The sequence below is a fragment of the Mytilus californianus genome, unplaced genomic scaffold, assembly GCF_021869535.1.
Source record: "Mytilus californianus isolate M0D057914Y unplaced genomic scaffold, xbMytCali1.0.p SCAF_7, whole genome shotgun sequence".
In the NCBI taxonomy this organism is placed as follows: Eukaryota; Metazoa; Mollusca; class Bivalvia; order Mytilida; family Mytilidae; genus Mytilus; species Mytilus californianus.
Window position 1 is genome coordinate 46,281,882 of NW_026262723.1, and position 27,623 is coordinate 46,309,504.

Consider the following 27,623-nt stretch of genomic DNA (forward strand, 5'->3'; position numbering starts at 1 on the left):
TGTCAAATTTATGTATGTTATTGAAGGATTTTTTCCAAAATGATGTAATGTTGTCACTGTTTCGTTACAGATGTTCTACCTTTACCACCAACATCAATATCAACTGTAGCTAATGCTAATGGATTTGTTGTAAACTGGCAGCCACCAACAAAGAATCAAAAATTGATTAAAGGCTTTTACATCCATTATAGATTGTCAGCAGATACTACTTACAAAACTGTAAGAATTAGATGTTATATCCATGATAATAGCTGAAGGCCTGCTGAACTTTTGTGGAACACAATTAAAAAAAGTTTGCTAAGGGTACCAACATTGTTGGTCATTGTTTTTCCAAAGAAATTTTAGAACTTTAAACAACCACAGTGACAACCCTTTAACAATAGGAATTTCTATAATTAAAAAGTGCTTTTTTAAGCTTTAACAATTACATTTGTTTGCCCTTCTCTGACTGATTGAAAAAATGGCCTGACCTGAAAAATGTTATTACAAAAGTGTTTTTTAAAAATTGGTCATGCCCCTGCCGCAGCAGAGGAGGCATTAAGTGTTAACCATTGTCTGTCCGTCTGTACTTCGGTAAGTACGTCCCAAAATTAGTTTCTGTTCTCTAACTTTAGTTTGCCTCAACCAAATGTTATGAAACTTATACACAATGCTTATTACCATAAAACAGATGGATTACGAGTTTGGGTGGCATCACTTTTACAGTTCTTTAGTTATGTTCCTTTATAATGTGATATGCAAGCAGGGGCATCATAGTTTGGGTGGCATCACTTTTACAGTTCTCTAGTTATGTTCCTTTGTAATGTGATATGCAAGCAGGGGCGTCATCTTTGTCCCATGGACACATTCTCCATTTATTTTTTCGACATCTGTAAATTTCGTTAGTTATTTGGTACTAATAAGAATAAAAATTTTGATCAATAGCAAAAAAGATTGCTCTCAATAAATGATAAGCATCTGTGTTTCCAAACATCTGAGTTATGCATTGTTAAGTCATTTGGAATGCTTTGTGTCTGTAGCTAATGGTGTTGACAAAAGTCAGTTGTGTTCCAATGTAGCACATTGTATGGTTAGAAAAACATAAAACAAATTAAGTCAGTTTGGGTACACAACAACTCATACCTTTGCCAACTCATACTCAACCAACTCTTACTTTTACCATTTAACTCATTTCTACCAAATCATACTCAGTTTTTTAGTATTATTATGTATCAATTAGATAAATCGTAAATTTATTGGTAATTTTGATTTGATAAATGATCTTGTCTGAGACATGTATAGTATACAGTACACAGTTACTTTTACCATTTAACTCTTATTTCTACCAAATTGTACTCAGTTTTGTAGTATTATTATGTATCAATTAGATAAATCATAAATTTATTGGTAATTTTGATTTGATAATTGATCTTGTCTGAGACATGTATAGTATACAGTACATGTCTCTGATCTAGTGTTAAAATCTTTTTTAATGTTTATTGACAAACATGGCTTTGTTTGGAATTTCTTTGATTGTGAAGTAGCTATTTATCAGTAATCTCACTTGAAGAAGGTAGAAAAAGGTGTCATCCCAAATTCCTGATAAAAATAAAGCATTTTTTCTTGGTTTCAAAAAATAGTATTTAATCCCTGAGTCCCGATAAATGTAGATCCTGAATTCCCACAAAAATAAAGGCTCATTCCTGATGTCCTAAAAAAGGTCCTTCCACCCCTCTCTCTTGTTGAAAATATAAATCTATGTACACATTTTTATACACCATGAAATTTTGGCATTGGGTATAATGTGTTTGATCCGTATGTCTGTCTGTCTGTCTGTCTGTCTGTCTGTCTGTCTGTCTGTCTGTCTGTCTGTCTGTCTGTCTGTCTGTCTGTCTGTCTGTCCATACGTCCATCAGTTCTGTTCTTGTCTTCGCAACTCCTCTGAAACCACACAACAGAATTTCATGAAACTTTATAGATAATAAGGACATACTATGTAGATGTGCATATCGACAGGAAATTATGATTCAATTTTTGTTTTCCAGGAGTTATGCCCCCTTTGCACTTATTGGCCTCAATATACTACTGCAACAGTTAATCATCGCAACTCCTCTAAAACTACACAACAGAATTTCATGAAACTTTGTAGATAATAAGGACATACTATGTAGATGTGCATATCAACAGGAAATTATGATTCAATTTTTGTTTTCTAGGAGTTATGCCCCTTTGCACTTATTGGCCTCAATATACTACTGCAACAGTTTATCATCACAACTCCTCTGAAACTACACAACAGAATTTCATGAAACTTTATAGATAATAAGGACATGCTATTTAGATGTGCATATCGACAGGAAATTATGAGTCAATTTTTTTTCTAGGATTTATGCCCCTTTGAACTTATTGGCCTTAATATACTACAGTCCGTCAGTCCTGTTCTTGTCATCTCAACTCATCTGAAACTACTCAACAGAATTTCATGAAACTTTGTAGATAATAAGGACATACTATGAAGGACATTCCACAAGAAATTTTTATCAGTTGACTTCTGGAGGAGTTATGAGTCTTTGAACTTAGGATTCTAGTGAGATTTTGTTTGCCCACTGACAATGTGGTGGCATGGAGTATGTGAACGTGCTCACAAAGGTTCTTTAATTTTTAAATGTTTAAATAATTCCTTTAAATTTTATAGAGCCAGAAAATTAACAGAGATCTGACATCATCTTTGATAGGTGGACTATTGTCAAACAAGATCTACGTTATCTATATGTCATCATTCTCAGATTATGGATCCAGTCAACCTTCAGAATTTATTACCCAAGCCACCTTAGGAGGTAAATATATACAAAACACAGTCAAAAGTTATTACCCAGGCAACCATACTAGGTAAATATATACAAAAAGATTTTCCTTGTAGCTTATAACCAATGGTAGATAATCAATGAAACAATAAGAGTATGAACACAATGGAAACATGGTAGCCTGATTATTACAGTGGTAGAAATTCAATTGTTGATCCGAAGTCATGTTAAAACATCATGATGTAAAAAGATTTGAAATTTGTATATGCTGCTGCTCTGCTTAGTATATGCCATTTAGGAAAAAGATCAACCTAAAAGTTTAAACCAGTAAGGATGACTGATACCAATTGGTACTAGCAGAAGTAAAAATTAAATGTTCTTAAAATATTTCCAGATAACAAATGGGTAAAGATATAAAGAGGCTTTTTGAATTAAAGATAGAAAAAAAATGTGTCAAATAACATCTTTGAGATGTTCACAAGTCTGTCTGATATCAGTATATATATTGTCTAGCCTAATCTTGTCATTAATATTTAAAATATCAGTCACAGTCTTTCCCTGAAAGACTTTACTGCAATATACAAAGATGGCTCATAATTAATTTCTATGTGTTTAAGGGCCATTTTTAAGGTCAAATATATTATCAAAGTAGACATTATAAACATGATTTCAAAGGATTGAAATTTTTTATTGTTTTTTTGGTATTATTTAAATTATTATAAAATTTAATGTCAAATTGTAATATAAATAATAGTTGTATTTATATTTTAGGCCAAGCACCTATAGAACAGAACTATAATATACAAGGTAATAACATAACCGGTAAATAACCTTTTTCAGAAAGTCATTTCCAAAACCTGATTTTTACTCTAAAATATTGTTTGATATAAATTTTTCCCTTTTTTTAGAATACGACTTATATTAAAGGGGCACTAGCTACAAGAAATCTAAAAAATCTAAAATATGATTTTTTTTTGTTCAATCAGTAATGAAAGTGAAATAGTGAAATAATTATTCGCTTTTAGCAGCCATTGTTCAATTTTGTCAAAATAAGCGAAGAAACATTGATGATGAATTATTCACTTGCAAGTTCAAGCTTGAATGTTGTGTCCATACTTGCCCCAACTGTTCAGGGTTCGACCTCTGCAGTCGTATCAAGCTGCGCCTAGCAGAGCATTTTATTGGGGTTTCTCTGACTTTTTCCTTTTCAGATCAGACAATACTGGGAATTGAACTAGTTACAACTTTGATAGAAAATCAGTAATCAGCTGATTGCATTTAATAGCTATCAGCAACAATGGATTACGATTAATAAAGATGTTGATTGTATTGTTTATTAAATGGTGTGTCAAATGGCGACATATGTCATTTAAAGGATTTGTTTACAACTTTGATAGAAATAATTGTTTTGAAGTGGGGACTTCACAATCGTTTTACTTTTAGTGACGCATGTGTTTGAAGTATAGTTTTACGTCTCCTCTTTTACTTTTAAAGATAGTATGGAAAAGAAAACTTGTTATGGCGAAAAATGTTCAAAAGTATGAAAAATCTGACTTTAAATTTTATCCTATAATTTTCATAGAAATAATTGTTTAGATGTGGGTAATTTGCAATCGTTTTAGCGACACACATGTTTTAGGCATGGTTTTCATCCAAACGTTTTCTTTTAACGATGGTCCAGAAAGAAAATTATTGTTAAAAAGAAAAATCTCTAATGTGAATCTTTATCCTTTAACTTGACGGGAAGTGTCCGATAAACTTATTGAAGATGAATCCCTTGTTAAACGTCAGAAGTTAAAAATCTATATTGCAATTTTACAGTTTCTTTTAAAAAGTAAATGTTTGTTATTATTGAGTGTTTATTCATTACAATGTAGATTAAAAAATAGATATGAAGAATTATTATAGATAACAATGTGAAGTGAATTTTTTTTTTTTTGTTAGAAAGAAGGAAAATTTTAAACGAAAAATGTGTTTAAGCTAGATGGCGAAAACAAATTGAAAGTGGCGAAAAAAATTTGTTTAGGCGATATAGGTGGCGAAAAAGAAAATTGACCCAGGGGAACCCTACCTGTGGCGCAAATGAAATAAAAAATTGCTGCAAATGCAATAAGCCCGTAATAAATTGCACAGATATATATGCAAAGTAAACATATTTTGTACACTATTTACAAATATAAGTTGAAAGAATCAGCCAGGAGAACAAGCTCATGATTTAATATGCCTTATTAATGTACATAGCTTTTCAAATTTGAATTTTTTGCAATATTCATAACTTCCTTGACTTTAATTGTATTTGGATAATCAACATACTTTTTTACAATATTCTATTTTCTTTCTATAGCCATAAATTTAACCTTTATTGCAAATTCATCTCCAAGATCCTTTAAATCACATTGTTCAAATATTCTTTAATCTCTTGGTTTTTTTTGCCATCTACTACTTTCTATTGGTAATTTATGGTTAATTAGTCTGAATTGACAGAATGTAAATGTCACAGAATTCCAAAACATTTAAAGACTTTTAGAAGCCAAAAATTTCCTTAAAAAGACTAATTTTATGTGTTCAGGTTTGTTTGAATATCTGAACATCATGTTTGTTTAAACTGATCTTAGAGAGATGTTCTAACTGCAGTCTTGAACCAAATTTCATGATGCAAGTTTGAATTAACCAAACATAAGATAAGCCAGTTTCATGAAGAACAGATTCTATACATTTCATCCAATTAAAAGTAACATTTAGTTACATGAGATATACTAAACATTAATTTGAATGTAATTGCTGATAATTTAATGTGTTTGCTAGAAATTAACTTTGCCAGCTTTTTCTGCCTGTCTTTTATTTCTTTCCAAAACTGCTGTTTTACTGTACCTAGTATTTCCTTACCTGTAGGCATTGTCTAGCACATACTGTAAATCATAATTATATATAAGGTAACATGGGACGATGGGACTCATACCACATTGACTACATCCAAACCGGTGAACGATACCAAATTCAGTTTTGTACTCCAATACCTAGATCGTTAGGAAACCTTGGTGAGGTTTTTCTGTGTTTTCATCTGTAACCTCATAAAGTCCAGTAAAAAAAAGATTGTTCTGCATAGAGTGAGAGTGTATTAGTCAAGATCTCTTTCCTTAAGATTTTTATGTTCACCTTGGCAGTTATATTCAGTCAAAGTTCTGCTTTGGATTTTATTTCTGAAATGTCTTTGGAAACCTTATTTATACAATGTTTGGCTTAATAAATTTATTTTGATCACATTGAGGTTTTAGGTTGTTAAATAAATGTCCTACTCCTAGAATGTTGTTTTCAAATTTTGTTATTTTGCCTTGGCATGATTGTAAGCCCTTCTCAGTAGTAATAACTCAACTTGTCAGAGATGTAATGATATTCTTTATTTCATCAAATTTGTCAATGCCTTTTTCTACTGACTGCAGTCTTTTATCTATATTTCTGTACTTTTGAATACATGTACTAAGTTTTTAAAGGTGTTCAAAAGTAGTGACCCGTATGCTTTGCATGGTTTTCCCTATTTCCCTCAACAATCTGCCAACTCTCCTCTAAGTGCTGACATGTTTCACTAAATGACGTTTTTATACGACCGCAAAAAAATTTTTGTGGTTGTATATTGGTATGACGTTGGCGTCGTCGTCGTCGTCGTCCGAAGACACATTAGTTTTCGCACTCTAATTTTAGTTTAAGTGAATGGATCTCAATGAAATTTTACCATATTGTTCAATACCACAAAAGGAAGGTAGGGATTGATTTTGGGGGTTATGGTACCAACAGCTAAGGAATTAGGGGCCAAAAAGGGGCCAAAAATAAGCATTTTTGTAACTTCCAGACTTAACTTGTTTGTAAGTGTATGGATCTCTCTGACATTGTAACACAAGGTTCAATATCACAAAGGGAATGCTTGGATTGATTTTGGGGGTAATTCCCTCAAAAGTTTAGGAATTAGGCGCCATAAAAAGGCAAAAAAACAAGCATTTTTCTAGTTTCAGGACAATAACTTGTGTGTAAGTGTATGGATCTTTATGAAATTGTACTGCAAGGTTCTATATCACAAAGGGAAAGCTGGGTTTGAGTTTGGGGGTAATTGCCCAAAACGTTTAGGAATTTGGGGCCAAAAAACAAGCATTTTTCTAGTTTCCAGACAATAACTTGTGTTCAAGTGTATGGATCTCTCTGAAATTGTACTGCAAGGTACCATTCCACAAAGGGAAGGCTGGGATTGAGTTTGGGGTGATGAATCATAAGGGGGTTAAAAAAAAATTTGAGGGGGGGTGGGTTTTCCTTTTTTTTCTTTAAAATTTTCCATTTTAATTTGGTTATTTCTGATTTATATATAAAAGCAAATAATAATATTGTTTGAATAGGTAAATTAAACATTTTTAAGTTCCTAGACCACTTTCATTCTGTGTCAGAAACCTATGCTGTGTCAAATATTTAATTACAATCCAAATTCAGTGCTGTATCAAGCTTGAATGTTGTGTCCATACTTGCCCCAACTGTTCAGGGTTCGACCTCTGCAGTCGTATCAAGCTGCGCCCCAGAGGAGCATTTTATTTGTATGTGTATTTGGAATAAGGTACAGCATATAGTGAAGTGATCACAGGGTCCAAAGTCTTATTTCGATGACCAATCGCAGCACCTAACACATACTGAATTCTATTGTTTAACTTAGTTAATTATTCTCATTATATGTAGTTGTAGTGTTCTATTTTTGGTGCTGTCTTAAAATTAATTGCACATTAAATGAAAAATTAAGTCATAATCATACATTTTTTTTCTTCTCACCAGCAGTATATTTAAGAAATAATTCATGGGGCTGGCATTTATACTGATTTTACCATGGGTTGGTCCTTTATGCTAAATATTTTACCTTGAGCAATAGCAAGCAGTGCAATTCTTTCGGACCGAAGCGCTCTAGGTAAACGCAAATATTTGCTGTTCCCGTAATTAAACACACTATCGATATTGACGTTAAAGACAAATAAACTGAATTAGTGACATGCTTAAACAATTTACAATAACAAACTTAGGCTGGTTTGAACAAAGTTAAATGATTATCTTACTTTTATTTAAGTAAATTATCAACAAATTTTTATCATTGTTTGTTTATGTTTGAAGTGTTTCCGTGTTTTGATGACTTTCAGATTCACATTTGTGCATTTTCCTGGTAGAATGCTTATATTCTTATGTCAGCATTCAATGAAGTCATTTACACAGATTGACCTCAGGTAGATCATTCACTTAAAGTATGCAAAGTGGGAGAATGATGGGAAAGCCAAAACAAATCATGATGTTGCAAATCTGCTAACATACAATATATTCATATTCATACCACGGGTGTGTACTCAAAGAGTTGGAAGAATGTCATATTAGATTTAATACTAATACCTATGGTATATCAATTGTCTACATTGTTTTCATGTATTCTATATTTTGGAAGATTTTTGGCTCTCTAAAAATTCACACGTCCATTACTTGAAGGGGACAGCACTCACCACTCTTCTTTAAATATCAAGACCTGCTCTGATCAGTTAAATTGTGGTGTATTAGCAATTTTACAAATCATTTTTATTCACCAAATACCAAAAGACAAGAATGTAAACAGCTACTGTTCACTGTACCGCCTTCAAGAATAAGCAAAATCCATACTGTATAATAAACATAAAATTGAATCTCTATCATTCTTCTTATTAGTAGTATCTTGGTGAATATTGATCACAACTGTTCATGTTTGAATATAACCATATTTTAACTAAATGTGTTAAATTTCTAGGTTATTATTGCAATACAAGCAGCTTATCATAAGTATTGTCAAACCAAAAAACTGCATTCATTTATTGCGAACCCAATGAAAGTTTTCCACAGTGCCATCTCTATCTTGACCAGGTATTTAAACTTTTGCAAGTTCACCTGTCCTATTGAATAGATACAATAGCTATTGTTCTCTGTGTAGTTTATTCTCTGGGACCTTTAAATTTCTTCTAAGAGAAATCTATCATTCATTGATTAAATTACCTGAGTAAAAAAAATTTCTTATATATAGACAAAAATACTGTTTTTATACTCATTAACTGCGTGTGATGATGTAGTTATTCAATATTAATAATATATATTTTCATTCAGTTTAATATAAACATTGATTCAATCATAAAGATTTGATTTCTGACAAAACTTTCAACATTGTTCCTTTTAAAAAAAAATTTGTTTGACATAAATAAGAACTTGAAAATAATGATGTTTCAAATTAAGATCTTCTTAAATGTATTCTATAACTAAACAAAAAAAAATCAAATTTCAATAGGAACATTGATAAAACTTTTGTTAGAAATCAACTTTTTATGATTGAATCAATGTTTATATTAAACTGAATGAAAATATATTATTAATATTGAATAAATACATCAGCACACGCAATTAATGAGTATAAAAAAAGTATTTTTGTCTATATATAAGAATTTTTTTTTACACAGGTAATTTAATCAATGAATGAAAGATTTCTCTTAGAAGAAATTTAAAGGTCCCAGTGAATAAACTACACAGAGAAAAATTGCTATTGTATTCATTCAATAGGACAGGTGAACTTGCAAAAGTTTAAATACCTGGTCAAGATAGAGATGGCACTGTGGAAAACTTTCATTGGGTTCGCAATAAAGTAATTGTCAAATGTTTAGAAAACATAGCATTTATCAAAAGACACTCATAAAGATCTTTAATTGAAATATGTGTAATTTAAATCAAAAAAGCTATTTCTAAATTATGTGATCTAAAACGAGTTGCTTTTTTTACAAAAATAAAAACATCACATAGGTTTATATATTTTTAGAATTTCTTGGTGAATTTCAGTTTGTTGTGACAAGGCAAAGATACCAATGATGTGTAAACAGAGTCTGTGTAAAAGTAACGTGTTTGAAGACCTTGACCCTTCAGTAATCCTTAGTTGTTATGGATACCTGGATGAGATGATGAAATGTGTCACAGGTATGTATACCTAGTAAACCTCTTTCTTAGTCTTCTGAGCATTTCTCATCTATTGAAGAAATTAAAAGTAGTTTATATAAATTTCAACAATTTTACAGCATTTTTTTAGAAAGACTCCTTTCCAAATGATTACAAAGGGATTTTCATATGCATTTAAAGCAACAACAAAATATGCATTTGTTTAAATTATCTAATTGATGTAAGTGCAGTTAGAATGCTTGTTGCCTCTAATTCATTTTCCAAAAGAAAAATATTAGAAAATGTTAAAAAAAAATAAACAGTTTTTTTAAATATTTTGTATTTTCTGAAGATAAAATACTATTTTTTGGTGTTGTTAATTTTATTTTCAATACGTAGAAATGAAATGTACAATATTTTAGAAGTTTCTATACCACATTTGATGCTCTGAATCTCCCTATGTGTATGCAAGTTTACACTGAATGTGACAAAGACTATAAATGTTCTGCCATGAACACATTTGTCTTAAATGGTAAAGAAACACATAAAGACATTACTGCAACATGGGAATAAATCTTTACCTGACACAGACACATTTTAATATGTGATTGATTCCAATAACTGTTGTAGGTACTCATCCCTGTGTTATTGATCATAAAGATCATAAAGATCATAAAGATCATAAAGATCATAAAGATCAATAACAAAGGGATGAGTACCTATTACACTAATTTGAATTGACCCCTGCTACGAAAGAGGGGAATATAATGTTTTATTTCTGCTTGTCTGTCTGTCCGTACCATGAAATATTGTCACCTTTTTCTCAGATCTACAAATCAGAGCTTCTCCCAAGGAAGGGGGAATACTGTTTTACCAGAGCTTCTTCCAAGGAAGAGGGAATACTGTTTTACTTTTACCAGAGCTTCTTGAAATTTGTTGTCAGTCTTTATGTGAATATAGTTTATTATACTATACAATGTAATTCAGTTGCAGATTCATCAATTCTCAACTTCCTGTTTACCGGATACTTATAAATTCTAACACATAATTGCCATGTATGAAATTTGGTCACATTTTTATAGTAATCTGAAATGAAGAGCTTCCTGAAATTTGTCAGCATGCTATATCGTTTGATGCGTTTTCAGATTCATTGCATATCAACTGGCAACTGCTAATAAGAGCTTCCTGAAATTTGTTATCAGGATTCATGTGAACATGCTTTAATGTGTGATGGGTTTTCAGATTCATCACTTATCAACTTCTTATGTACCCAATTCTTAAAGCAGGGGTATCATTACTACTGTGGATTCATTTATTTTCGTGGGTACCAATTTTCGTGGATTGAGGAAAACTTGCATGTTCGTTGATATTGGATTTCGTGGTTTTCCAAAAGTCTGCATTTAATCATATAGCAAATTTGCATTTCGTTGAACATTTAAATTTGTGGTTTACCTGTATCCACGAAATCCACGAAAATTGGAATCCAACGAACAATAATGAATCCACAGTACATTAGTGAGCAGTAGCTCACAGTTTTACTTGTTGGAATAATAAAGGTACAAAGAACAGTGCATAATGCTATAAAACTCACTTTTATAAATTATTGAAAATACACCTACATGTAATTTCACCTTATTATTGAAAGCCAGATTCCATTTGTTGATCAAGTAATTGTGCCTAAAAGTTTCAAACAACTTAGTTATCCTAGCATTATCTCCATGCTATATTATAAGATATAAGTCAATTATGATCTCAATATAAAAATAAGGAGATATGGTATGTTTGCCAATGTTATTTACTTTATAGTGTAATATTATTATTTCAACAATATTTCTACCAGTGATAGAGTGAAAAATGATGTAATTTCAGGGGAGAGAAACCATACAGGCTGTTGTCAAAGAAATGGTATTTCTGATGAATGTCTCGGATTTTGTTCAGGAAATATGCCTTCATTAGACAATAACCTGTCTCAGTGTATGATTAAGTTACCATTGATAGAAGCATGTGTCAGAGAAGGACTTGGTATATATTTTGTACAATACAAATTAAGAAATCACTTAAAGTTCACTAAGTGCTATTGCAGAGGGAAAAGTTTGGGAGGGTTTGAACACCACATGATAGCTTTTTCTTGTGGTTATTAGGGTGGTTATAATTAAATTAAAATTATGGGTGGTGGGGTATCAAAAAAAGTATTGTCCTACCCCCCATACATTTGTTTGTGGGCTAGTCCTAATTTTCAAATATGTACACAACATGTGCTCTTTACCTCTTATATGAATTTCTTAATGTTATGTAATGGATCAAGAGTAATTGATTTTTTGTCTTGCCTTGACAGAGTAATAAAGGGAGACAGGTATGCTGTTTCCGACAGTGGCAGTGTCAACAATGTTTTAGTTTGTGATAAGGTCAGTTTATGGGGAACCACTAGTGGTAGGTCAATGACATGTGGTACGCAGTTGTATTAGTATTGGCACATCTCATTTCCATGGATATTATTTGGCCCCGTCCCCTCAGTTATGGTCTATTGACTTTGAAACTTTTGCTTACTTTACATGTATTAGTTTGTGATCAGGACAGTTTAAGAAAAACCACTAGTGGTATGTCAATGATATTTGGTATGTAGATGCATTAGCAGTCAGGGGACTTACTTAAATGAGTGATTTTCTAAATCACTGATTCAAGTAACATTATGTCCATAAAGGTTGGAAGTAAGAGTTGTCTTTCTTTACTAATCACCTATTTAAGTAGTACAATGTACAAATTAATCACTAGACGAAGTGATTTAATTTTATTGTAGCTTTGAATATAGAATACTAATGATCCAGGGACTAATTATGTTGCTAAAATTATCAGAACCAACATCTGTGTTGATAGGATGACCGGGTCATGTCAGGTGATGACCTTGTACTAAATCTAGGATAATGACATAAAAATTACTTGTTTAAGTATCATACCTCAATTTCCTTCCAAAAAATCACTTCGTTAAGTATCATTATTTTAATAACCCCCACTAATTTCAACACCCCCAGACAGTGAAATTTTGACCGCGAACAGTAGAATTTTATTACATAATCTATAAGATGAAACCTTGAATTTTACAGGAAAAATACTCCCAATGCTGGGAAAAATCTGTTAAGAAAGTATCAGTTCATTATGTAAAGCTATTTTTATAGCATTTTTTTCAACTAAAATAGAATTTGCAGCTAAATCATTGCATCAAAGGCATCAACCTTGCTGCTTAAAAGAAGCAAAAAGTTCATTTTTTTTCAATTTTACTAATGAAAAGATATTATCTAAATCTATGTGTTTAAAATTTTGGTAAAACTACAAAATCACAATTTGTGACAAAACCTGGAATTTGCTACTTAAATAAGTGATTTAAAAATCACTTATTTCAATAAGTCCCCTGACTGATTAGTATTGGCACATCTCATCGTTGTGTTAACGTTGTTAAAAAAAATCTTCCCCAAAATGAGCACTGCAACACAAAAGCTCATTTATTTTATGACTTGGGAAAGAAGAATTTGAAGGTTTGAAACTTGAATTATGAATAAAATGAGGTTTATACCTCAATAAGACAGAAACCCAACACTCAAATAATTAAACAATATCTAGAGGGCTTTATACAGTCTTCGTCAATAGACAGGTGTTTATACAATATGTCAAGCTCTAAATTCTCAATAGTCTCTAACAAATTGAATAAATTTTATAGATTTCCATCAACATTGTATCTCCAAATAACAAACAAGAGGCAGCTGTCAAATTCATGTTCACTGATTTGACATAAATTCTCATATCTGATTTATACAATACAGGGGCTCGTTATATTGTATCAGCTTTTCATGAGTATTCTAGTAAAAGGTTAAATTAAAGGTTACATGAATACAGATTCATATAAGGTTGATTTATTGACTTGTAAGCCAATAATACATCAGCAATGTTTTTATATGACCGCAAAAAATTTTTGTGGTCGTAAATTGGTATACGTCATTGTCGTCCGAAGACACTTGGTTTCCGGACAATAACTTTAGTATTAGTAAATAGAAATCTATAAAATTTAAAGACAAGGTTTATAACCACAAAAGGAAGGTTGGGATTGATTTTGGGGGTTATGGTCATAACAGTTTAGGATTTAGGGGCCAAAAAAGGGGCCCAAATAAGCATTTTTCTAGTTTTCAGACAATAACTTTCGGAACGGTGTATGGATCTCTCTGAAATTGTACAACAAGTTTCCATACCACAAAGAAATGGTTAGGATTGGCTTTGGGGGGTAATGGCTCAAACCGTTTAGGAATTAGGAGCAAAAAAGGGGAAAAAAACAAGAGTTTCCTTGCTAATGGACAATCACTTTTAAGTACAATGTTAAATTTGGATTACCTCCCTTACACTGCTTTTAAAACAATGTATAAAGAAATTTTGTATTGTCTTGAGGTGATATTAGCTGTCAATTTATTTTTAGAAGTTACTAATAAAAATGCTGATTAAAGATATATTATTTTTAGACATGATTATGTATGTCATTTTCTATTTTAAGACTTTTATGATGTATTTAAATGGGTAACTATGGTTGCAAACTCCATTGGAAATTTGAATTGAGATAATGACCATAGGGGTCATTTTCAAAAAATGTCGAATTTTGAAATTGAAAAATTTATTAAAAGTTACTTATTCAAACAACCCTCTACATAAGCAAATCAAAACAAACAGTACTTAAAGAACAACATGTTAAAAGATGCAATCTTAATAATGTCATACAAGAATATCTTGAAACATTTTTTGATAGGTGGTACAATATTTTGTCTCTCCTGTTACCATTTTCAAAAGAAATTTTGGGTTATTAAGAAAAGGTTTAGATAAAATTTTAAGCTTGTTTTATGTACCCAATTAGATGGTTTTCAAGAGAATAAACTTCTATATATATTCATTCTGTAAAATAATAGATTATTTGCCAGTTTTCAAAGGTTGTAAAAATTACCACCAGTAATGCAAGTCTAAGATAGCAATTCATATTGTTCGGCATTTTTTTCTCTCTTTCAAATAAACCCAACATCAAGTAAATCCCTCATAAGTTAGTTTACTTTTCTCTTTATTTCATTGGTAACAGGAACGTACGTTTATGATATGTCACTATATAAAAGTCTATCCTGTTACCTTTTTGTCTATCCTGTTACCGATATCAGTATTGCACCTGCAAATGCTTAATTGGGAAGAATAAGACGTTATAACTTTAAGATGAGTTCAAACAACGAAATATTTCATTCGTTTTGCAACTATATGTTAAGATAATTTGTTTAACGACGTTTCTGTCTACAATTGTCTATCCTGTTACTGTAACCATAGCAACCATAGTAACAGGATAGACAAATTTCTTCATTTTTGAATGCTGTTGTGAAATGACTACTCCCTTTGGTGAAGTGATTATGGTTTTCTGTTGTGAATTTGATTTCCAACACGATATTGCACTTTTTACAAATATACTGTTGGTGTAATTAATCAAAATTGTTGGTAACAGCATAGAAATGAAAAAAAGTACCCTCTATTTTTTTTCACTAAATGTCTTAAAATTTCTTTTCTCTACACTGTCATACAAGAAACGTGGTGTTTTAAAAGTAAAGGTAACTTTGAACTTTTGAAATCAACATTGACTGATTCGATATTCATAGGGAGAACAATATCATGGCTGATTTAAGTAGCGGTAACAGGATGGACATGAACCTCCCGTACGCTGATTGAATTTAGTTTGTAGATAATATGTTACATATAATGATTAAGAAGCTACGATTTTTCGTTAGAGTAATTATTAACGTTCTTAAAAAGTCCCTTTTGCAGATATCAAGGCGATCAGAAAATCGGGAAAAAATCATTTGCAATGTGTTTTTCTGACACTGTACGCACACAAATACCCCCAAAATCGGACTTAAATACATTTTAATCTTATCAAAATAGATGTAAATCGTGTTTATTATCAATGTTCTAAATCATAAATCCGACAAGCTTTCATTTAAACCATTACAACTGAAATTTCCATTAGAAATACAAATTTTAGCATGGGTGTACTGAAAATTCGACATTTTTTGAAAATGACCCATATCTTGAGGGAAAGATTTTTTTTTTTGAAAAAGGGGAGGGGAGGGGAGGTGAAAAAAAAATTTGTGGGGGGGACAATTTTATTTTTCTCATTACAGATTTCAGAAATTAAAAAGGGGTTGGGGGGGGGTCATTTTGCAAAGCATAGTGTATTGCACAAAAGCAAAAAAAAAAAGGGGGGTAAATTTTTTTTTGGAGGGGTGGGGGGGGGGGGGGCAATTCGCAACAGCATAGTGAATTGCACAAAAGCAAAAAATTAAATCATAACCAATTCTAAGTTCTTTGACTACAGTTATTCTGTGTCAGAAACCTATTATGTGTCAAACATTTAATTTCAATCCAAATTCAGACCTGTATCAAGCACGAATATTGTGTCCATTTTTGCCCCAACTGTTCAGGGTTGGAACTCTGCGGTCGTATCCAGCTGCGCTCTGCGAAGCAATTTATTCAGCTTGTTTTGACAAAACTAAAACAAACTGACTGCTTAAAGTTTGATATTATTACTCTATTCCCCTGTTCTAGTTATTTAAAACAAAAATTATTTTTATTTTTTTGTTGTCTAATTCATAGTTAATGCCTCTTTAAAATATGACATAGGACAACTACTGCCAAGGTTCCTGACTTTGGACAGGCACATAAACATGTGACAGAAAGCACCAATCAAATTAGTTGAAAATAATATAACCAAATATTTAGAGAAATGGCAAAAATTGTATACAAAAGGTTGTATATCAATGGTCCAGATGTGTGTTGTCTATGTCTGGTTTATGGAAGTAGTTAACCAGCTCTTGTCTTGTAATTTGTCCATATGGTACAGTATTCTAGCTACAAAGTTTGAACAGGGTGCAGCGCCCGCCTTTTTAGCTCACCTGGCCCGAAGGGCCAAGTGAGCTTTTCTCATCACTTGGCGTCCGTCGTCCGTCGTCGTCCGGCGTCGTCCGTCGTCGGCGTTAACTTTTTACATTTTGAACTTCTTCTAGAGAACCACTGAATGGAATGAAACCAAACATGGCATGAATGTTCCTTATGAGGTGCTGACCAAGTGTTGTTACTTTGTAGCCGATCCATCATCCAAGATGGCCGCCAGCGGGGGACTTAGTTTAACATAGGACCCTATGGAAAATGCATACAAATGACTTCTTTTAGAGAACCACTGAATGGAATAAAACCAAACATGGCATGAATGTTCCTTATGAGGTGCTCACCAAGTGTTGTTACTTTGTAGCCGATCCATCATCCAAGATGGCCGCCAGCGGGGGACTTAGTTTAACATAGGACCCTATGGGAAATGCATACAAATGACTTCTTTTAGAGAACCACTGAATGGAATAAAACCAAACATGGCATGAATGTTCCTTATGAGGTGCTGACCATGTGTTGTTACTTTGTAGCCGATCCATCATCCAAGATGGCCGCCATCGGGGAACTTAGTTTAACATAGGACCCGATGGGAAATACATACAAATGTCTTCTTTTAGAGAACCACTGAATGGAATGAAACCAAACATGGCATGAATGTTCCTTATGAGGTGCTGACCAAGTGTTGTTACTTTGTAGCCGATCCATCATCCAAGATGGCCGCCAGCGGGGGACTTAGTTTAACATAGGACCCTATGGGAAATACATAAAAATGTCTTCTTTTAGAGAACCACTGAATGGAATGGAACCAAACATGGCATGAATGTTCCGTATGAGATGCTGACCAAGTGTTGTTAATTTGCAGTCGGTCCATCATCCAAGATGGCCGCCAGCGGGGGACTTAGTTTAACATAGGACCCTATGGGAAATACATACAAATGTCTTCTTTTAGAGAACCACTGAATGGATTGAAACCAAACATGGCATGAATGTTCCTTATGAGGTTCTGACCAAGTGTTGTTACTTTGTAGCCTATCCATCATCCAAGATGGCCGCCAGCGGGGGACTTAGTTTAACATAGGACCCTATGGGAAATGCATACAAATGACTTCTTTTAGAGAACCACTGAATGGAATGAAACCAAACATGGCATGAATCTTCCTTATGAGATGCTGACCAAGTGTTGTTACTTTGTAGCCGATCCATCATCCAAGATGTCCCCCAGCGGGGGACTTAGTTTTACATAGGACCCTTTGGGAAATACATAAAAATGTCTTCTTTTAGAGAACCAATAAATGGAATGGAACCAAACATGGCATGAATGTTCCTTATGAGATGTTGACCAAGTGTTGTTACTTTGCAGCCAATCCATCATCCAAGATGGCCGACAGCGGGGGACTTAGTTTAACATAAGACCCTATGGGAAATACATACAATTGTCTTCTTTTAGAGAACCACTGAATGGAATTGAACCAAACATGGCATGAATGTTCCTTATGAGTTGCTGACCAAGTGTTGTTACTTTGCAGTTGATCCATCATCCAAGATGGCCGCTAGGGGGGGGGGGGGGGGGCTTAGTTTAACATAGGACCCTATGGGAAATACATACAAATGTCTTCTTTTAGAGTACCACTGAATGGAATGAAACCAAACATGGCATGAATGTTCCTTATGAAGTGCTGACCAAGTGTTGCTACTTTGTTGCCGATTTACTGTTCAAGATGGCCACCAGGATATTTTATTAAATAACGGGACCAATATTAATCAAAATTTGGCCTCAATCATTATTTGGGTATCTGTTATGATTTTTATCTATCTTTACATGATTTCTAAAACCAAAGTAGAGTCAGGTGAGTGACACAGGCTCTTGAGAGCCTCTAGTTTTATTGACGCCCGTGCTTTTTTTCTTCCGTTTCTTGGGCGCCCTGCCGTTTTTATCGCAATGTTTGCTTTTCACATTACTGTAAATTCAGAAATTATTGCGATGTTTTTATTATTGCGAAAAATGCGACAGGGTTATAATCGCAATAATTTAAACTCGCATTTTGAAATTTTTAAAATGAATTTAACACGATTTTTCTCAATATCGCAAAAATTAAAATCGCATTTTAGTCTAAAATGACAAAATCGCAATAATAAATGCGCGCAATAATTTCTGAATTTACAGTATTTTCACAATGCCAACTCGAGATAGACGCCTGAAAGATGAAACCAAAAAGAATGCTAGCCACTTTAAAATATATTGTGACAATCTTGTCCATGAATGGACAGCTGAGCTCAGATCAATCCAGAAGTGCATAACTGTGCTCATGAATGAAACACTAGGATTGACTGAGCTCTATCCAAAAATTTCGAAACTTATGAGTGTGGCAGCAGTTTTGCCACTGAGCACAGCTGAGGTTGTGAGAGTGTTTTCTCAAGTAAAGCTGATCAAATGTGATCATAGAAATAGGCTCAAGCAATCAACACTTGAGAACTTGCTACATATCAAAATTAACTGTCATAATGACATGTTCTGTTCAATTTTAGACAATGTTGTAACAAAGTTTTTTACAGTCAAACTGAGAAGATTGTGACAAAAGTGTTGAATTTTATTACTCCATGTTAACTGAAACTTTATTTTACCATAGTGCCTGAGTTATATAGCGTATTTTGTTTGTAATGTTATGTACATATGTATTTTATGATGTGTGCTAATAAATTATGAGGCTTAAATAATAGCCTTTTTTTCAATGAAATTTACATGTAAAATTGCCCTTTTTCTGACTAGCACCCTGCTCTTTTCAAATCCTGGCTAGAACACTGTGGTAAGATGTGTCTTACTACCTTATGAATTAGTATAATAGATATCCTGTCAAGAGCAGTTGTGGCATGATATTAATTAATATCACAAATATGATAAAAAAAAATCATTGTTATATTTTAAACACCTAACATTTCTTTTGTAATATTAGAAAAAAATATAGAATGATTTTGATTGCCTGTCATATGCTAAACCTTTTTTTTTTGTAATTTGCATAGGATTGATGGATTTCTGTTTTGTTTTTTTGTTGTTGTGTAGCAACCATCCCAGGTCCTCCTGAGAATATAAAGTTGACTGAGGTTACTACAACCACAGCAACATTAAGCTGGGATCCACCAAGTACTGGTGCCAATGTAACTCAGTACATTGTTTCTTACCTTGAACATAGTCTGAGGGATAGAGTTTCAACACCAAATAAGGTACATAAACTTAGAGTTACAACACCAAATAAGGTACATAAACTTAGAGTTACAACACCAAATAAGGTACATAAACTTAGAGTTACAACACCAAATAAGGTACATAAACTTAGAGTTACAACACCAAATAAGGTACATAAACTTAGAGTTACAACACCAAATAAGGTACATAAATTAGAGTTACAACACCAAATAAGGTACATAAACTTTACAGTATAATTTTTATTTTCAGCAATAAGATTCTTTAGGAGCTGATGAAAGTTGGTCTATTGATGAAATTGACTATTGGTAATCTCTCCTGATAAAACATTACAACAACTTGTAAAACTTGTTTAGAAAATATGAAAATATAAGAATTATCTGATATTAGGTGTTGCTCTTAATTAGAATCCTCCTTACTTCTGATATAATTGTATAATAGTCTTTCTGATGTCTGATTTATAGAATTTATTGAATAACACTATTAGTCTTCAACAAAACAATGAAATATCTCCTGATTGTTTTTCATCACCCCACTTTCTTAAGAAGAGATAGATAGTGATCATTGATTCCATCCAATCATTCCTTTGTTTCTCTATTTGTTCAGCTATCTTATCTCTCTATTTCTCCTAAACCAGTGAATTGATTTTCATAAGAATTTAGAGAATCTTTAGGTACCCATTGCATTGTTTTGTCCCCCATGCGACACTTTGCAGGGACATAGAAATACTGGGCGTCTAGTCCATCTAACCTGTCTTGTAAGCACTACATGTACAGTTCTTGCTAGATTTTTATGCAATTTATATCACAGAAATTGAAAAAATATAAATAACGGTCTGTTTACTAGGAAGTGAATATGAGTTTATATTTAGAGTAGTAGGTACCCTTCAGGGATTAATGAGTGATAGTGTGAAAGAGAAAACTTTGAAACGTCAATGGATTAAAAAGGGAATGGCAGAAGTATGTGTTCAAAACTTGGACATTTGAAGCCAAATTTTTCAGTTTATGAAACTGTTCACTTGTTATTTTGTCTGAAATTGATTTGATTATAGTTATATTCTTAAAATATTTAAATTTTCTTTAATCAATATAAAAATAGGGAGATGAGGTATGATTGCCAATGAGACAACTTTCCACCAAAGTTCAAATAAAGTGGATGTAAGCAATTATAGGCAACCGTACGGCCTTCAACAATGAGAAAAACTTATACCGTATAGTCGGCTATAAAAGGCCTCGACATGAAAAATATGAAACAATTCAATTGAGAAAACTAACAGCCTAATTTATAACAAAACAATTAACGAAAAACAAATATGACAAACATGAACCAACAACAACCACTGAACTACAGGCTCCTGACTTGGGACAGGCACATAAAGAATGTGGCAGGGTTAAACATGTTTGTGAGCGCTCAACCCTCCCCCTAACCTGGGACAGTGGTGTAACAGTAGAAAAAGGCTTAACTCATCAGATTGATACAAAGCAGAAAACATCCAACATAAACACAGAAGTCTATATTTGTTTACCAATATAATACAAGCTTAGAGTTCCTGTTTACAAAATTGACAAATTATTCAATCAATGCAATCATCAAAAACTGTCGATTGTTTAAATGGAGATGATTATCCGATTAAGTTATTAATTACACAATAAAACTGTCATACCAGCGAGGGTCATTCTGTGATATCTGTAATCCTTTATCTGGCTCTTTGTGTGGGTCACTTGTGTTGGTGTTTGTCTCGCCTGCGACGAAAGTCGCAGTATACGAGACATAGGTATTACTATTCGGAGGTGGCAGCAGCGTAAACTATTTGTATAAAGCTTTATATTTCAGAAGGTAGAAGACCTGGATGCTTCATACCTTGTATGCAGATACCTTATGTTACGAAGTTTCCATCTGCCATATGCCCATTGTCCTTGACCTCATTTTCATGGTTCAGTGACTGCTTGAAAAAAAATTACAGTTTTTTTGTCATGTGAATTTCTCACTTATTATAAGAAATAGGATAACTATATTTGGTATATGGGTTCCTTGCAACGTCTACATGTCTGTCAGACAGGGTTAACCTGACTTTGACCTCAATTCATGGATCAGTGATCAAAATTAAAGTTACATGATTAGGTCCGTTTCTCAGTTACTACAAGCAGCAGGTCAACTATATGTGGTGTATGGAGTGATTGTAAGGGGTACATGTAAGACTGGCAGGTTTCATCTGACCTTGCCCTCATTTTAATGGTTCATTGGTAAATGTTAAGTTTTTATACGACCGCAAAAAATTTTTGCAGTCGTATATTGGTATGATGTTGGCGTCGTCCAAAGACACATTGGTTTTCGCACTCTAACTTTAGTTTAAGTGAATGGATCTCTATGAAATTTTACCATAAGGTTCAATACCACAAAAGGAAGGTTGGGATTGATTTTGGGGATTATGGTACCAACAGTTAAGGAATTAGGGGCCAAAAATAAGCATTTTTGTAACTTCCAGACATAACTTGTGTGTTAGTGTATGGATCTCTCTGACATTGTACCACAAGGTTCCATATCACGAAGGGAATGCTGGGATTGGTTTTGGGGGTAATTGCCTCAAAATATTAGGAATTAGGGGCCAAAAAAGGGGCAAAAAACAAGCATTTTTCTAGTTTCATGACAATAACTTGTGTGAAAGTGTATGGATCTTTCTGAAATTGTACTACAAGGTTCCATATCACAAAGGGAAAGCTGGAATTGAGTTTGGGGGTAATTGCTCGAAACGTTTAGGAATAAGGGGCCAAAAAGGGGCCAAAAATAAGCATTTTTCTAGTTTCCAGACAATAACTTGTGTTCAAGTGTATGGATCTCTCTGAAATTGTACCACAAGGTTCCATATCACGAAGGGAATGCTGGGATTGATTTTGGGGGTAATTGCCTCAAAATTTTAGGAATTAGGGGCCAAAAAAGGGGCAAAAAACAAGCATTTTTCTAGTTTCATGACAATAACTTGTGTTCAAGTGTATGGATCTCTCTGAAATTGTATTGCAAGGTACCATACCACAAAGGGAAGGCTGGGATTGAGTTTGGGGTGATGAATCATAAGGGGGTTCAAAAAATTTTGGGGGGGGGGATTTTTTTTTTTTTTTTTTTAAATTTTCTATTTTAAGTTGGTTATTTCTGATTTATATTTAAAAGCAAATAATAATGATATGGTAGGAGATACACACCAAACAGGATGTGTAAATTATTATATAATAAGTATTGTGCAATAGCAAGAAATTTTCAATTGCACAGTATTGCACAATAGCAAGAAATCTTCAATTGCACAGTATTGCGCAATAGCAAGAAATCTTCAATTGCACAGTATTGCGCAATAGCAAGAAATATCCAATAGCACAATATTGCGCAATAGCAAGAAATTGTCAATTGTGCAGTATTGCGCAATAGCAAGAAATATTCAATTGCACAGTATTGTGCAAAAGAAGATACTTCGTATAAATTGCTTATTTCTTGACCAATTTCAATGGAGTTTTATTCTTGAATTCTTGGGGTTCTTTAATATGCTGAATCTAACCATGTATTAAGTTTTTGGATTTTGGGCGCCGTTTTTAAATTGGTCCACATTGAGGTCCAAAGGGTCCAAAATTAAACTTTGTATGATTTCATCAAAAATTGAATTATTGGGGTTCTTTGATATGCCGAATCTAACCGTGTATTTAGATTCTTAATTTTTGGTTCCGTTTTCAAATTGGTCTACATTAAGGTCCAAAGGGTCCAAAATTAAACTAAGTTTGATTTTAACAAAAATTGAATTCTTAGAGTTCTTTGATATGCTGAATCTAAACATGTATTTAGATTTTTGATTATGGGCCCAGTTTTCAAGTTGGTCCAAATCGGGGTCCAAAATTAAACTTTGTTTGATTTCAACAAAAATTGAATATATGGGGTTCTTTGATATGCTGAATCTAACCATGTATTTAGATTTTTGATTTTTGGGCCCCGTTATCAACTTTGTCCACATTGAGGTCAAGAGGGTCCAAAATTAAACTTTGTTTGATTTCATCAAAAATTGAATTCTTGGGGTTCTTTGATATGCTGAATCTAACCATGTATTTAGATTTTGGATATTGGACCATAATAGGTGAATGTCCAATTTAAAATTTTTAAGTTCTTAGACCACATTCATTCTGTGTCAGAAACCTATGCTGTGTCAAATATTTAATCACAATCCAAATTCAGAGCTGTATCAAGCTTGAATGTTGTGTCCATACTTGCCCCAACTGTTCAGGGTTCGACCTCTGCGGTCGTATCAAGCTGCGCCCTGCGGAGCATTTTATTGTGTTTTGGTTTGTTTTTCAAGTAATATAAGCAATAGGTCAACTGTATTTGGTGTATGGAATAATTGTAAGGTGTCATGTCTGTCTAGCCGGTGTTATCTGACCTTGACCTCATTTCATGGTTCATTAGTCAATGTTAAGATTTTGTGTTTTGGTCTGTTTTTCAAATACTATTAGCAATAGGTCAACTATAATTGGTGTATGAATTGATTGTAAGGTGTACATGTCTGTCTAGCCAGTATCATCTGACCTTGACCTCATTTCCATGGTTCATTGGTCAACATTAAGTTTTTGTGTTTTGGTCTGTTTTTCAATTACCATAAGCAATGGGTCAACTATATTTGGTGTATGGAATAACTGTAGGGTGTACTTGTCTGTGTGACAGTTTTTATCTGACCTTGACCTTGTCATGGATCTTCATGGAAAATTGAGAATGGAAATAGGGAATGTGTCAAAGAGACAACCCGACCAAACACACAGCAATAATGTTAAGTTTATGTGATACTTGTAGTAAAACCTTTATCTTTAAGACTTTCAAAATAAAATCAATGGTCAGTAAAACAGGTGAGACATTTCAGTGTGTGCACTCTTGTTACAATATCACAGTTCAAATGAGGCTCTTGAGGGTAATCAAGGTTATCATGCATGAACAATTGTCAAGATCGTTTGGGATATTGTATTCAAGGTTTTTAATATGCATGAAAATTGTATTTATGTTTACGTGTATTTATTTTCGCAAAAATACACCATCCGCGAAATTTGTGAAAATAAATACATATACAGTATTTTTAAAGGAGTAATGTCTCTTGAAAATATTAATTATATGGAAAATTTCATTGTAATATCAAAGGTTTATATCAGCAATGTCAGGGACGAGTTTGAAAATCAGATTTGATCAATTATTTTAACAGCAGTTATGTCCCTTACAAATGTAAATTCTATAGAAAATTGCTTGTAAGTGCTCTCATGTGTACAATTTTTGTCATATATTTATGTAATTCATATCGTAGGTTTATATCAGCAATGTCTCGGAAGAGTTTTAAAATCAATTATCAATCCAACCAATTATTTTCACAGTAAACATGTTCCTTAATTTTTAGAAATGTATAAAAAATTGCATTGCAAGTCTCAAGTGTACAGTTCTTGCTGGAAAATTTACGAAATTGATATCATAGATTAATATCAGCAATGTCTCCAGAAAGTTAGAAAGTCAATGCTGATCAAATTTTTTTAAAGAGTTATGCCCCTTGGAAATATTAATTATATAGAAAATTGCCTTGTAAGGGTGAACAAATCTTCATATCTCCCTAAGCCAAGGGAAACCAATGTTTTATTCAACTGCCTATACTTTATTTACTACTAAGTACCTGCACAAATAATATTAATTTACATACATTTTTTCTTATCCGCTTGTTTTCAAACTTAATACATCATAATTTAAAACATTGATAAACAGTACCGACCAAAAGTAAATTATTTTTGTTTTGTTTTCATATCTGAAATAATTTTGAATACGATAATGACTTTACTATTGCAATTTAAAAACTTTCAAAATGTTATGTACATTAGGAGCACATAACGTTGCACTAGGAAATTTCGGTGAATATGAAGTTTTGCACAATGTTAAGTGGAATGGTCTCAAACAATCAAGTATTGATTAAGCTAATTTAACATACAGTGGAGTAATACATGTTGTCTTGTGATTATCTTCTATAGGGAATGTTATGTTACTAGACAATAAATATATATAGTACTTTCAGCATAAAAAGAAATGTGTATTAAACTTTTATTTACCTACAGAATACTACAGACAGTACTACAATCCAGCTGACAGGGCTAACCCCTAACACAGAATATGATCTTACAGTTATATCAGCCAATGATGCTGGACAGAGTTTGATGTCACCAGACATTGCATTTCTCACGTTTGGTAAGCAATAAAATAATAGAAAGTCTAACACAGGAAGGTAAGCAACAAAACACCCCACAGTAAGCAAAATCCAGCAGAGAAAATAGAGGAAAGATTTATGAAGACGCACTACACAAGAAGCAATACCATCAAATTGAATATTTAGAAGTAAACAGTGATATAACCACAACAGAGTTTGAAATTAAGATTGGTGAACATTAATTTAGATGTTTTTCATATATATTTATGAACCATATGCAATTTGTCTTAAATAGATTTAATATATGAAATATCCTGACCAAATGTTTGTACATTTTAGATATATCACCTTCAGAACCTCCTATAACACCTTCACCAGGCCCTGTCTTGCCTTATAACCTGACTGGTATGTATACTATGGAGTTACTGCAAAATAAACATACAATAATAACCTTGGTGTTAGGTTAATATGTTACATTTGTTGATGTTCATCTTGAGATAGTATTTGGCTTTAATTTGGGATCTTAAGGCTTTTGCTTAAGGCATTATATTGAGTAAAGGTAAAACACTAATTTAGAATTACAACTAAGTGTCACTGGATATATGTATTCAATATATTTTGCTCCATTTATTTAAAATTTTATGTTATTTGTGTTTTCAGTGTTATATGTTTATATTCATATTTCATATTCATATTCCTCTTGATGTTTGACGACAAATAGTTTTGCGCTGCGTATTTAGAAATAGACTCTAGCTTTGTACGCTATGTTTGGCTATAAGTACTGATTATTTAAATCATGGCACAAGTATTTAAATTAGTACTATAGAAAGTGAATGCGATACTATATTAATATTTAAACATACCTGCCAACCCTCCCGTTTTGAGCGGGAGACTCCCGCTCAAATGGCGAAATTCGGGAAATCTCCCGCTTGCCGATACCCTCCCGCGCAGGAGTATAGAATCTCTCGCTTTTGGATATTTCAACCTTGAATGACAAGTCAACAATAATTACGTTTTTGTGACTCTGATGAGGGTTGTTTTTACCTGTAAATCACAGACCATGTGAAACTAAATGGCTTCACATGACAGCTTGGGTGTCAAACCTAGTACTAATTCACAATCATTAGGCCAATTAAAATTAATTGATAGATTTTCATCCTCGCCCGCCCCGATTTTTTTTATTTTGAAAAATTTACAATTTCCGGAATTTGTTCATTTCCGTTACCGGTAATCGTCAATAATTTTGTTTCATTCAAAACTTCCTGTTTCAAATTTCGGTTTTCGTACTTCTTCGAGTAATCAACCAAACATGTAAAATGATTAAGTCGACATATTTTGCTGCTCTATGATGACACCATATGATCGTCTACTGAGAATAGAGATTGATTATGAGAAGGGCGTGAAATATTCGGGTTACCAGTAATACACGGTGTCCAAGAATGCAAATCGCGGTATTTCACAAATTTCTGTGATTAGAAAACCGTGGATTTTATTGTATTTGTACAATGACTTTGTCTATGGAAATTTGGACTGTGAATGATAT

The 27,623-nt window shown here is 32.9% G+C and overlaps 1 protein-coding gene across 1 annotated transcript in view; it reads left to right on the forward strand.

Annotated features, from left to right (window-relative positions):
- Positions 1-27,623, forward strand: part of LOC127709118 (Ig-like and fibronectin type-III domain-containing protein 2) — a 240,951-nt gene that overhangs the window by 75,337 nt on the left and 137,991 nt on the right. The window contains exons 9-16 of the mRNA XM_052214467.1: positions 71-219; positions 2,675-2,816; positions 3,555-3,590; positions 9,645-9,779; positions 11,607-11,759; positions 19,744-19,904; positions 25,992-26,121; positions 26,420-26,485. Coding sequence (XP_052070427.1) covers positions 71-219; positions 2,675-2,816; positions 3,555-3,590; positions 9,645-9,779; positions 11,607-11,759; positions 19,744-19,904; positions 25,992-26,121; positions 26,420-26,485 — 972 coding nt within the window. The remainder of the gene's footprint in view (positions 1-70; positions 220-2,674; positions 2,817-3,554; positions 3,591-9,644; positions 9,780-11,606; positions 11,760-19,743; positions 19,905-25,991; positions 26,122-26,419; positions 26,486-27,623) is intronic.